The sequence below is a fragment of the Desmodus rotundus genome, chromosome 3 (genome assembly GCF_022682495.2).
Source record: "Desmodus rotundus isolate HL8 chromosome 3, HLdesRot8A.1, whole genome shotgun sequence".
NCBI lineage: Eukaryota > Metazoa > Chordata > Mammalia > Chiroptera > Phyllostomidae > Desmodus > Desmodus rotundus.
Genome location: NC_071389.1, coordinates 200305691 through 200319302, shown reverse-complemented (window position 1 = coordinate 200319302; position 13612 = coordinate 200305691). Strand labels below are relative to the sequence as shown.

Below are 13612 nucleotides of genomic sequence, written 5' to 3'. Positions count from 1 at the left end.
GCGATTTCATGGTACTTGGGCCTGTAAAGTAAAAATATCCCCGATTTTGAAGATACAAAAGAATTTATGAACAGAAGACATCCGTCCAGAAATGAGTCCAAATGAGTCAATTCGTGACAAAATGAGTCAATTTGTGACAAAATTTAATTTCAGGAAAATTAACTCAATAAAGATGCCACACTTGTGCATAAATTTTACTACCTATTAGGTGTTTCAGCGAGGGGTGGAGGGCCCTGGACGCGCGGTCCATTTCCTGGCTCCTCAAAATGCGATGGACTTATCACCAAATTTATCTGCAACGGGGGCCGCAGCACACGGAGACCTCTCCACGTTTAACGAGGGGCAGGGCCGCCACCAGCCTCAGCCATCGCCAACGACCAGCGTCCCCATCTATGGGAGGTTAAGCTCTGTCCCCAAGACTGGGCCGGTGGCGCCAGACTGTCAGCTACTCTGGCCAAACGGCCCGAGGAAAGGCTTTATGTCCCAACAAATGTTGGTGCCCAGAAATTCTGTCGCTGCCAAGTCCCTGGAAAATCACAACCCAAGTCGGAGATTTAATAGCTTTTTCTTTTTTTAAATCCTCACCCAAGGATGTTTTATTATGGACTTTGAAGAGAGGAAGGGAGGAAGGGAAGCAGGGAAGGAGAAAAGGAAGGAGGGAGGAAGAGACACAGAGAGAGAAACATCAACCGCCTGCCTCCTGCACTCGCCCCACCGGAATCGAACCTGCGACCCAGGCATGTGCTAGATTAGTGATGGAACCCACTCCTTCTTCGCGCCCAGGACGACGCACCAGCCAGTGGAGCCGCCCAGCCAGGGCCAATCCCCTGACGCATGGCACCGCCTGCAGCCACCATGAGGACAGGGAAAGGCCAAGTCAAACCTGGAGGCCCAGGAGCCACAAGACACAGCCGCACTTGGGGCACGCAGTCGGCATCGGGGCACAGCTTTGGGTCGCTATTCTAGGGACTCACGGAAACAAGCAGAGAGGGGGACTCGCAGGTATGGGGGCACCTGGGCCAGCAGCCGGAGCGCCCTAACCCATGGGGAGGGTGCCTCACCCAGACCAGGCTGTGGACCAGGCAGGCAGGGGGGTGAAGGCCCCGGCCTCTCACCTCTCCCCCACGGCCATACAAGCGGGGCTTGTGACTGAGGCTGCCGCCCCAGGCAGCTCCAGCTCATCCCCGCAGCCGCAGCCGCAGCCGCCGCTGCCCGCTGTAGGGGCGCCCGCTCTCCAGAGAGGATGAGCGCCCCCTCCAAGGTGTGACTCCAGCCTGCCGGGCGCCCGCGAGGCACCGCAGCCTGGAAAGGGGCTGACATGAGCAACGGACTCCAGGGGACAGCGGCAGTCCACTCCAGAAAACGCGATCTCCTGAAGAGATGGACTCCACCACACTCAGGGGAGGAGAGAGTTTCGCTCTGTGCTGACTCTGTCAGCGCGTTTTTAGAAGTCTTTGTTACCAGTGACAAACGTAGACGGCGAGTGAGTGCTTGCGGCAGACATGGCTCAGACCCGGACCCGCAGCGGAGTCGCGCGTGTCTGCCCAGGATGCCGCCTGCACAGCAACCGCCAGCCAGCACGAGGGGCGGGGGCGCAACACCACGCAGCGCAGCGCAGCGCCACCCAGCTGCGAGCACGGCGCCAGCGAGTCCTTTTCCCGTTCACATCCACTCGGAGGACACGGACGCCAGAGACGGGCTTTCCAAGCCTGCAGGCCCACCAGGCACGCTCCCGGCACGCCGAGCTCACCCCCGCAGCCTGGGGGGGACGGGGGGGGGGGACCCCGCTCACCTGGTAGGTGTCCCACAGGCGCACGGTGCAGCGCAGGGGCAGCTCCCGCATCAGCAGGTTGTTCATCCAGCGGAAGGCGAACTGCAGGTACCGCACCTCGTGCTGCTCCAGGTGCCGGTGCACTTGCTCTGCAGGACACACACAGGCCAGGCCGTCAGGAGGGCTGCCCGGGCTGGGCCCTCGGAACCACCCACTCGCACACCCCCGTGCCCTCGGGAGCCACGCCCGCACCGCTCAGACAGCCAGGACCGGGCGAGGGGCAGAGCCGAGTGGCCCGCCACCTGGCGCCACAGGCAGAGGCCCTTCTGCTGCCCCAGGCAGGCCCACCAGACACTGGCCAGAGTCCAGGGGTCTGGAGGGGGAGAGATGGGCTCACCAGCCCCACCACCTCATCCAAGCAGACACCTCCTCCTCCCAGGCCCGGGTGGTGGGGGCCGGGCAGCAGGGCCCTGGGCCAGGTGCCTCTGGGTTCTAGGTCGGTGGCACAGTGAGGTCGGCTGGGCCCCTGAGAGGGGCCGGGCTTTACCCCCGCATTCCCCGCCCACAGTCTCCTATGGGGACGAAGGCGCTAGTCCACGGTGCACTGCACTGGCGGCTCCCAGCCGACGTCCCTGCAGCCCGGTCCTGTCGCTGCCCCGTGAGTGGGGAGCAGGCAGGCAGAAAGGCTTCAGGGCTGCAGAACCCTGGAGGGGTCACTGCAGGAAGCAAAGAGGCCACTGACCACAGCGACCTCACGGTGACTGTGACCCCCCCCCAGAGAGTCTGCGGGGGGGGGGGGCTGTCTTGTACAGCAGGTGCGTGTTGCCCGAGGGGCCAGGCGTTCCACACCGCCTGCTTTCGAAGGGTGCCGCTGAGTGCTGCTAACGCCGCCCTCTGCACCCGCCTTTCCTTACTTCCTGTCGGACACACCCTCCTCTCTGGGGCTCACCTTCCCCACTGTCCTGCTCTGAGAGGCAGCCCTGAAAACAGCTGATAGGTGCTTTTGGCCCTCCCGAAGGCAGTTCTGGACATGCACGGAATGGAGTGTGAGAGAGAAGTGAGCGCTAGGGTTCGTTTTCACACGTGATCCAGACAGCCTGCCTGCGGCCCCAGAAGTGGGGGCCCCGTCCTGACACTCTCTGCGTCCTCCCCATGAGGCCTGCCGGAGATGAGGCCCGTCGGCCTCGGAGACGCGCTGGGCAGCTGTTTTCATGACCAAGGCCACCCCTGCACAGCCTCCGCTCTCACCGGCACCCCAGCCCACCCCCAAAACGCTGCCATCCGTGGCTGCCAGAGCTAACACACCAGAGCACCATCAGCCCAGGGGCCACGTAGGACACCCACAGGGGGTGAGGCCCATCAACCTTGAGGAGCAGAAACGTAGAGACGGCACAAGCTCCACACCAACCAGACCACGACCAGGCCCACGATGGGGCCATGGGAACCTGCAGCTCACCTTTAAGCCCGTGAAGCCAGCTAGGAGCAGGGTACCTTGAGGAGAGGAGGTGACTGCCTACAGGTGGCTTGAAGGGACCAGGGTGGGAGGGACCGGGGTGGGAGGGACCACCCTGCCCGCTGCATGCTGCCCTTGCAGGGACAAGCTCGGGTCCCCAGGCTGCAGGCCAAGCACGGGGCAGGCTGGGAGCAGGTGGGGATGAAGGGCCCGGGCAGTGAGGCTCCTCCGGCTACTCAGCTCCTGTGGCCCTGGCTCCCCTCCCTGACGGGACAGTTCCCGTGCAGACATGAGAGAAGCCCCTGTGTGTCCACACCAGCAGGGCTCAGTGGCCCGCCGTAGAGGGCACGGCGGGGGCAGCTCCTCCGTGGGGAGCCGGGGTGGGAGAGGAGTGAGGCAGGGAACTGGGGGAGCGGGGCCAGTGGCACCTGGCAGCACGCGGCACCTCAAGGAGGTGAGGGCAGAACCCCGAGGATCTGACACCCCTCTTCCGCTGAAAGCAAAACAAGCGGCACGGAGCGCAAGGCAGTCATCACCGTTAGTTCCCAGGGAAAAATGTCCTGTCCGTACTGGGCCCTTCCAGCTCCGTCCTCCAGGCCCCTCCCTGCCTGGCAGCACTTGGTGAGGGCCAGGGGAGGGGTGGCTCAAGGCCAGCTCAGGGGCAGTGGGCCTCACTTGGGGTGCAGTTGAGGCTGGCCGGGACCACGGGGTCCCCAGCGGAGCTGCGAGTCGCCCTGGGCTCGGGGAGAACACGTGCTCCTCTCGACGTCCCTGATCAGAACCCTCCAGGCGGGGGCAGAGAATCTGGTTCAGCCCGCTCCCTGGAAGATTCTACGTGCCAGCCACACGGCTGCGCTGGGGGCCCCCACAGGGGCTGAATACACCAGGAATCAGCCCCCAGAGACAGCAGAAGTCGGGACGCTGGCCTCCCTCCAGGGACCCCGTGCCGGGAGGAGGCTCCACGCAGGATGGGGCCGGTGAAACCCGGAGGAGGTGCGGCGCTACAGCTTCCTGCTCAGATTCCTTCTCATCAACTTACCGTGAAGCACACTTACTTTTTAAGTGAACCTAACTTCAACTCCAGAAAGCAGCTTTCGCTTGCTAAGATGGAGGGTGGACTGGCCAGGGGGACAGTCACCGTGTGGCGCTGGGCAGGCCCCAAGGGCAGTGGACCCACACAGCCTCCCAAAGAGAAAGTTCACCTGCATAGATTCTAGGACACCCAATGTCTGTCTGCACAGCGACACAGTAGCCTGTTAGCTGAGGAGCCATCAGGCCCCATGTGCCAACACGGAGCTGTCACTCACATCCTCGGGGTCCCAGCAGAGGCCCGGCTGCCTAGCAGGGGACAGTGACTAGTACAGGGCGGGACCTAGTCTGGGCCGCAGTTTGGCCCGGAGCCAGGCCTGAGGAGCACCTGGGGCTCAGCACGCTTGTTAAACCAGCAGGACGTGCCCGGAGCCCGGGCTCGCGGGGGACACAGACAGGGCAACCTGGCGGAGGGACTGCCCCGGGCACGTGACGGGCAGAGCTGCCCAGCCTCCCCAGCTAGGGCCCTTCGGAGGAGGCACGCTGATGAGCCGGGGAAACAGATAGCTCTAACAAGTGCCCACAGGGCACGACGCCTTCCCAATGTGAACTGGCGAGCAGACAGGCCTGGAGTGTGAAACACGTGTTTCTGCAGCGTCTGTCACCAAAGCAGCCCGACTGAGCAGAGTCGAGTTCACCCCTTCTCTCATACGCTAGCTTCCACCTGACAGCCCTCGGCACCCCCCGAGATGCGGCCGCAGGTGACCTGTCTCAGGCTCAGCCAGAGGAAGCCTGACCCCACCAGGGACTGACGTGGATAGTTGCTGCCTGGCACCAACCACCCACGGGGCAGCTTCCTGACCAGGGGCGTGCACCCCGTGAGGCGGGCTGGGGAACCGCCCAGTCGCGTGCAAGGCAGCCACAGACTGGAGACAGACCCAAAGACTGTCCTGTCCTGCGAAATGACCCCAGGCGGGTGCATGACCTCAGCCTATGTCCCCGGGACCAGCACGCCAGGCACAACCCTCGCCCTGCACAGAGCAAGGCCGGCCATCTGGGGAAGCCCAGGCCACAGGTGGCACCAGAGCCCTGGTGCAGCGCTGGCCCCGAAGCACACAGGCAAGCTCCCTCCGGAACGTGGCCCACACCCTCAGCTCCTCGGGGGCTTACCAAGTCTGCACACACTCTCGCCCGGAAAGGTGGAGCTGCAGAAGAGCCAGGCCGCGTCCAGCCCTTGAGGGCATCGGGACTCAAGTCCAGCCCTCAAGGGCATCGGGACTCGGACAGAGGCAGAAAGAAGACCGCACCTGGAGCCCCGGCCTTGCCCGTCTCATCAGAATTACCGACTCTAGTGTCCTGAGCACCTGGCCTCTCTGGCCGACACAGACCCCCGAGGGGGACCAAAGAGGCAGACGTGTGCCCCCCAGGCAGGGATGTGCACCATGGCCCTGAGGCCCCATGTAACCACAGGGAGGCACCTCGGGGCCTGTGCTCGCTGGGCAGCCGCCCTCGCCCAGATTCAGAGCCCTCTGAGCGCTGTCCTCACACCCTGGTCGGTGGGCCTCACTCTCGTGGAGACGGCCGTCCCCCGGGACCACCAGGACTCCCCGGAAGAGTCAAGTCCTGGGCTGAGGCACGCCAGACCGGCTGGGCCACTGCCTCCTGGTGGGCGTAACCTCCTGGTGGCGAGGCGCCTCCTCTTTGGAGCACGCTGGAAAGAGGACGTCTCAGCGGCAGGCGTTACTTTCCTCACAGACGCCAGAGCTGCAGACTCCGGTTTCCTGCTCCACGAGCAACAGCGAGCTGACGCCCCTCCGGGGCTCCGGAGCTCGACTGGGTTAGTGGCGATTCTGCACCTGAAGTTCCCACGTCACTGGAAGTGAGGGGGTGCCTACCAGGAACGAGCAGGCAGCTGTGAGGACTGTCACCTCTCAGGCTGAGGGATTTTCTCCACAAAACCCGTCTGCGGCAGGCCAGGGCCTAAGGTCACCAGGAAGGTGCCAGCCAGGCGGGCACGCGGGAGAAGCCACCACGACGTCGGCCACCTTTCTCGGCAGATCTGCAGACTGAACGTTCTGCTGAGACATCTTGTCGTCTTCATTAAAAATAAACATAAACTATGCAAACACATTACACCCCAGGATTTGTGCTAAGAAGAAAAAAAACGACGGAACCCACCAACTTGGCGTAGACCAGAGGCTGCTTCTGCAGGGCCAGGCCCTGCTTACAGTCACCCGCCCAGCGGTGAGCGCAACCGCTCGCGCTCGGGCACCTCAGGAGGGACACTTCCCAAAGTCCCTCCGCAGGCCGAGGACACACCTGGATGCGGCAGGTCGCTGGCCCTGGAACAGGCTCTGATTCGGGGGAACATTTCAATTCTCTCATCAGTCAAAAGATAAAAAAACAAAAGCCAGCCCCCTGAGAGTGAACATGGCCTCCTACAGCCAAGAAGGCCCCTTCCGTTCGTTCGGGGACTTGCTTTAGGTCAACAGCTCGACGCTGTGCCGCGGGGGCAGGTGGCGGGGTTCGGGGTGCGGGGGACGGGAAGGCAGTGGATGGACCTCGGGCTGCCAGGTTAGGAGAGCCTGGGTTCAAACCTCGGGCAGCTCTGGAAAGTTCTACAGGCTCTTAGTGCCCTGGGTTCTCCTGGAGAACAAGGAGCATTGGCTCCCTCACAGCACTCTCTCAAGAGAGCCCCTGGCGTGGCGGCCCCGCAGGGCCCTTCTCCAGCCGCCAGCCCACAGAGGAAGGGCTGCGAGCCTCCCTCGGCTCAGAAACCTGTCCCTGGCGGACGCTCCGGCCCGACGAGCCACACCCCGCAGGCTCAGCAGGATAGCCCGAGAGTGGCTGATTGAGGCTGTGGCCAGGCCCGTGGCTGGCCCCCTGCAGACTCCTGGGCCACCACAACCCATGAGTGAAGTGGCAGAGGGGACAGGATTAAAGACAGACTGAGCGGAAGAGGCCTGGCTCCAGGCCAGCACTGGCCACGGGGACACCTGTCCTGACAAGCCACCGACAGCGCCTGCCCCCACCCTACCGCAGCCTGGGGTTGGGGGCAGGGCAGGCTGATGGCACGCAGGTGCTCTCGACCTTGGCCATGGCCCGTCACCGGGCACACGTCCTCAGGGGGAGCCTGTTCCTCACTCGAACACCTGGCCGCCTTTCGACGACTACCACTGCCTGTCTTCCAAGAAACTCTGCTCCCCCCTGGAGGCATCCTGGGAATCAGCAGGGATTCAGACCATTTCCATAATTTAACACAGTCTCGGGAACGCGCTGAGGGTACAGAGAGAGAAATCGCAGCCCCCCCCAACCCTGTGCCCCAAGCCCAGAGGCCCAGCGGAACACAGGCAGCTGCTACACACCCTCCCAGCCCTCCTCAGACAAGGGATGGGTCCATAAACGGACCAGAGAGCAGAACAGAGGAGGGGGAAGGCTGTTCCGTGTGTCAGGACGGACGGACGGGATGGCTGAGCCCAGCGGACCCACAGGGAAGGCCCTTCCCAGAGCCCATCTGCAGCTGGCTGTCTCCTCCCCACAGCGGTGGCCCAAGGCCTGGACCTGGCAAGGGGAGTGGCCTTGTTTTGATGGAAAGAAGGCACTCCACTCAATGTCTTCCAGCAGAGACGCTGACACGTGACAAAGGAAACGAGACTGAGCTGCTCGCTGGAGCATGGGCCCCCGCTCCGGCTCCAGCCGGGCCAGGAAAGGAGCAGCCGGACGTGGGCAGTGCTGCGTGGAGACCTCACAACTGACCGGGTGCAGGGGCAGGCACAAGGAAAAGCTCCCGTGCCCCGCCATGGGCGAGGAAGGGCAACAGACAGCCCCTTGGTCCGCTGCCACAGCCCCGAGCCGTCGGACACGCACCCCCACCACGCCGCACGGCCCGGAGCCCAAGTCCACAGTGGGGCTGGCTCCGGCACCAGGCGTCTGACCACGGGCTCTCGGGAAGAGCCCCAGTTTACAGTGCCCGCCGATGTCTGTGGCAGAAACCCTCCCACCTCGGCCACACCGCAATGTCCTGCCAACTCAGGGGTCATCTGAAGTGTGGAGGGCCCTGCTCAGGAGGCGGAGCCGGGGCCACAGGGGCCCGAGTGGCAGACAAGTAGAAGCCGCAGGCCCCCTGCCCTCCCTGCCCTGCTCTGGCAGTGAACAGGGGGCACACGTCCACAGACGGGGCCCCACAAGGGGCATGAGGGCTGGGCTGCAGAGCACACTCGGCCCACACTGCTCCCGGGCAGTGGCCGGGGGTGTGCCTGCAGCTCAGGGCGCGCCGGGAGGCCACTATGGCCCCACGCATGGCCCCGTTCACAGAGGATCCTGAGGGGCCATTGCTGGCCGCCTTCGGAAAGGCAGGAAGTGCCCCTGCGGCCTCTCGGGGAGGGGCCGAAGGCTCATGGGCTGGAAAGGAAACGACCCCATTGCAGTGACGGTCTCCTCCAGCTGCTGGCTCGGACATGACCTGACAGCGGAGAACCGGCACTGGCTCTTTATGGTGAGGGACAGAAAACGGTCACAGTCCCTCCAGCAACCTGTGACCACGGACGAAACGACTCTGGGGAATCGTTTCAAAGCCAGGTTTGATGGCCTGCCTTCAAATCCAAGACCACTTTTCCTTCTTAAGGTCAAGGAGAATTGCTTTCTTTGGAAGTCTCTACTTTAATTAAGTAGTCTCGGCTCGGCAATAAACTCTGAACATCAATCTCGGGACCGAGGGTCACAAAGATGTCATCGTTAAGGAGAAAAGCCTCTCAATCACGACCTGCGGGCGTCACTCGGGACAGCGCTGCTGCTCCCCGGTGCGTCCATGCACCCACCAGGGCGGCTGAAACTGCCCCTGCGGTGTGGCCAGGAGGCTCCAGAAGGACGGTGCAAAGGGACAGAGCCTCCACCCCTCCCGCGGCCCTCGGCCCTACAGAGGGAGGCAGAGCGCAGGAGCAGGTCCCGGCCCAGCCCACTATGGATGGGCCTAGAGCTTCCGCCAAGGACAGAAACGGGCAGGGGGTGGGGGTGAGGGGGGTGGCCATCTCAGAGGCCACGGCTCTGAACAGAGGCTTGTACAGCATGCGGCAGCGCTGAGCGTAGGTCTGGAGCAAAGCTCCCACAGCACCTGTTAGCGTTTGGTCACCTAGCACAGGACACAACGTCCCCTGTGCGCAAAATCCAGCCAGGCACACGCGGGGGGGAGTCCTGAGAGTGACCTGGCTCCCTGGGCCGGCGAGGGATGTGAGCGTGTCCACAGCCCCGAGGCCCTCTCGGGACCCTGCCAGTCCCAACGAGGGCGGGGAGCTGTCTCTCCGTGTACGGAAAACAACCCCCTCTGCCTGCTCAGGGGAGGAATCCTGAAAACCAGCTTAAATTGGGCGGAAAACTAGGGGTTGGGGCGGCAGCGAGGCCCAGAAAGACACAGAGCAGGGGAACAGGGGAGGGTCCAGAGGGGTCCCAGGTGACAAGGTCAGAGCCACGTTCTTCCAGCAGCACAGGCCTTGCTGATGGCGGGGGATCGCAGGCCTGATCCTGAGGCCCCGAGGTGACCGTGGGAGGCCCCGGGGACTGAGCTCCTCTCGCAAAGGCCTGCGGGGGGCAGGAGGGCGGGCTGGGGCGGTCCAGCGCTACACAGGCTGCAAGGCATGAGCCATGGCTCCCGAGCTGCAGAGCCCCCATCCTGCGCCTTGGAGCCTGAGCCGCCTGGCAGAGCGGGGTGTCCAGAGCCCTGAGCAGACCACCCAGGCAGCGGGAGGGATGCCTGGAGACCCCTGCACAATGAGCTCCACCCCAGAGAGTGCGCTGTCCCGACACCCTGCACGCTGGGTGGTCAGTGGAAGCAGCCAGGGAAAACCAGAGGCCACAGGAAGATGGGCCTGGGCAGGGCGGGGCAGAGCCACTGCGAGCTGGGACCCTCCCGGACGTCCACAGGAGTCACGGGACAAGCTCACTCTTGCCCAGTCAGCCTCCACTCGTCATCTGTGCTGACTGGGTGGTGTCTTTCCATTCACAGGCGAGGACGCTGTAGCATGGGCCACGCCCATTCTAGTGAGGCAGGGGCAGCAGGGTGGGGGCCGTGAGTCTGGGGCACAACCGAACCCGGGGAGGAAGCACACGGACAGCGACCATCTAGAGACAGGACAGGAAGCTGCCCCAGGCCCCAACACCCGCGAGGGAGAGGGGACAGTCCCCTGCAGACCACACTGAAGCCCCAACAGCCGCCTCCGCTGCAGGGGCCCTGGAGTGCAGGGGCAACCTCTCCTCCACTCCACCCCCCCGCTCGTGCGGGCACCCTACCCAAGGCCTGCGCTGGCTGCGGGGCTGGGGGTGAGAGTGCAGCTCACTCCTCGCAACTGGACATGCCCAATGATCCGAACTCCTCCCTCCAGGCAGGGCCTTGGGGAGGGTGAGGCACCAGAAGGCGTGAGATGCCAGCCAGAAGTCCCAAGAGGAACCGCAGCAGTGGGACAGGTCTGGTGGTGGCCTCACTGCTGCTCCCCCAGGAAACCCTGGGGCACAGGCAGGCTGGGCGGCTCGCTGAGGCCCCAGCACAGCGCTGCACCCCTGAGCGTGCGGGAGCAGCCTGGGGGCTCTCTGTGCTCCACACCAACCCGGATGCACGGAGCTGGAGGCCGCGTGGAGACCGCCCGACCTGCGGGGACGCGGAGGCCGGAGAAGGGGCCGGGCTGGTAAACACACACTCCACCACCTTGTCAGGAAAAGCCAGCACAGCGAAGCGACAGAGGTGAAGGACTGGGAGCCCTGCCTGGCACACCGCAGCACCTCACCGACACCAGCTGCTCTTAGCACTGTGAGTGGCGCAGCAGCCAAGTTCAGGGTCAGTGACGGGCCGGTTGGGAATCAGGGTGTGTGATCCTCACACAGTTTCTGTGTCACACCAAACTTGCTCCTTGTCTTTGGCTTCGTGCGTTGTGTGTGCTGGACGATGCACGCGCCCCTCCTCACAAACACGCAGCAAACGCGCAGGGGTCAGCCTGACCTAAGGGTCACGACCCCACCGAGACAGAACGCGGGGTCCCAGAGGCAGCACCTGGCCGGGAGGGCCTGCTGTCCAAGGAACCAGGTCAGGTTCTGCGAGGCACAGGGACCCGAGCCAAGGAACACAGAGCCACATTCGTGCTGGGGAGGCCCCTGAGCAGCAGGTCCTGGGGACAAGCCACAGCCTGCAGTGAGGAGATGGGCAGGAGAGTGAGGCCCTACGCACATCGGCCTCACGGCCCCTGCACATCCCAACAGCCTGCACGCACTCCGCCCACCGACCACCAGTCCACCAGTCTCCTGCGGGACTGCGACGTTCCCATCAGCCGTCGTGGGCAGGACACGGGGAGCTCGCTGTGCAGCCTCTCAGGATACCCCAGGGCTGGAGCTGCGGCCGGCTCGGTCTCTGATCTCTGACGCTCACCTCAGAGCAGCAATAAAAACACTTTCACTGGGGTGACAACAAAGCTGAGTCTGGTTTAGCAGCTGTAACTGAATTCTCTCTTGAAGGAATAAGCCAATTCTAACCTTGCACTGTAGCAGAGACAGCTTTCAGAGAAATGTCATTGAAGTCACACTGGGCCTACACTCAGAAACGCAGGAAAGGGACGAGGCACCCGCAGGCACCAAGCCCCGGACATGCAGAGGGAGCACTGTTCTCCCTAAGAAAACGCCCCGATGTTTTTCGCAGAGGGGTCAAAGTAAACAGTTTTAATAGTAACGGCTGCTGCCACCCTTGGCCTCTCCGGGTTCGGCTGGCGGCATCCGTGCTAACGGGTGTCCCTGGGCGATGGAGGAGCCTGCCCAGGGAGCCAGTGCCAGACACGGCCCCGGGCCGCCCAACCAGGCTCAGGGGGCCAAGCAGATCCAACCCTCAGAACAGGTACCAACCTCGAAGAAGGCTTTGCAAACCACACACACACACGCGCGCATACACACACCCATGTCAGCAAACCACACACACATGTACACACACACACGGAGTTAGATGCCAAATGAATCGGCCAGCGCACAAAGTTGGTCACACTTCCGATTTCCAATTCTTCGGGTGAGAAAATGAGACGGGCCACAAACACCGAGGTTTTGTAAACCTCAGGTATTCACCATGTGACTGTCACCTCACTCACAGGTGGAGAAAGGAAGAAGAGAAGCCAGAGGACGTGTGCGGGGGAGCAGGGGATCGTGTGGTTTCTCTTCACACGAGCCTGGAAACGTGGTCGCACGGGACTTCTGCAGTTGGGAACTGTGAGAGGCCAATTTAAAACCAGAGTGGACGGGGCTCACAGACGGGGCTCACAGACGGGAGCCAGCCGCACAGAACAGCAGGGACTGGGAGGAGAACAGCTCCCATGGGAGAGCGTGCGCGCGTGTGCCGTGGGGACAACTCACACCCCGCAGCCCCTCCCGGGCAGATGCGGCTCTGCCTGCCCCAGTGCTCCTGCGCAGAGACCCCAGCTTGGGGTCCTCCCGGCAGGCACCAGCCCAGATGCCAGCGCTCCGGGAGGGCTGTGTCACTCTCCGAGGCCTCAGAGGGCACAGGGGCAGGGCAAGGGTCCCCAGGCCCCAGATGGGCCCTGTCCGTCCCGCGGCAGGAGGTGACCATCTTCGCTCCACCTCCTCGCCCCCCCATCTGTGGAAAAACTCTCTTCCACGACACAGAAAGGGTGGGTTGGCCGGTCGAGGGGGTCCGACACACCCGCTCCGTGAGGCTGTCCGGGCCACAGCTCGCTTTGGGACCGCATCGTCCTCTGGCCGCGTGAGCGCCCTCGGAGCGACGGCGGCTGTTCCCTCAGCCTCTGGCTGGGAAGTCTTCATTCTCTTATTAGCTGTCCAATGCTTTTAAGAAACGGGGTTTCTTTTTTCCTTCTATTTCTTTTCTTTTTTCTGTTTGCTGACTTAAAAAACAAAGTCTTGCCCAGTGTTTCTGACGTGTCTTCAGTGGGAAACCTGGTTGGAATTCTCCAGCCCTCCCCACTGGCGCCTGGCTCTTCTGTTCCACTTCAGGAGACTCAGGCCTCCCCCTCCCGCCCTGCCCCAGAGGTTACAGGAGAGACCCCCGGGGCCCCGCTGGGCAGCCTGGCTCACACTCAGCAGGGACCATCGCTCCCCACCAGGGCCCAGCCTCTCAGGCCGCTGCCCCTCCTGCTTCCCACCTGGGCTCCGCACAGATGCGGGCCTCCACCTTCGATCACGGCACCCTCCCGTCCACGGAGCAGATGCTCCCGCAAGTTCTGAGGGTAACAGGGGGTGCAGTACCACTCAGAATGGAACCCCACGTGAAAGCACTTCTTAGACGCCCTTCAGCCACCCCTCCCCACCCGAAAACAAGACAGTGACACTGTCCCTCCTCTGCTCACCTGGTGCTGCCCTCTGCC

At 63.4% G+C, this 13612-nt stretch overlaps 1 protein-coding gene across 1 annotated transcript in view; it reads right to left on the bottom strand.

The window, feature by feature from the left end:
- Window positions 1–13612, bottom strand: part of TBC1D22A (TBC1 domain family member 22A) — a 133693-nt gene that overhangs the window by 31055 nt on the left and 89026 nt on the right. Inside the window, exon 11 of the mRNA XM_024579417.3 lies at window positions 1793–1920. Coding sequence (XP_024435185.1) covers window positions 1793–1920 — 128 coding nt within the window. The remainder of the gene's footprint in view (window positions 1–1792; window positions 1921–13612) is intronic.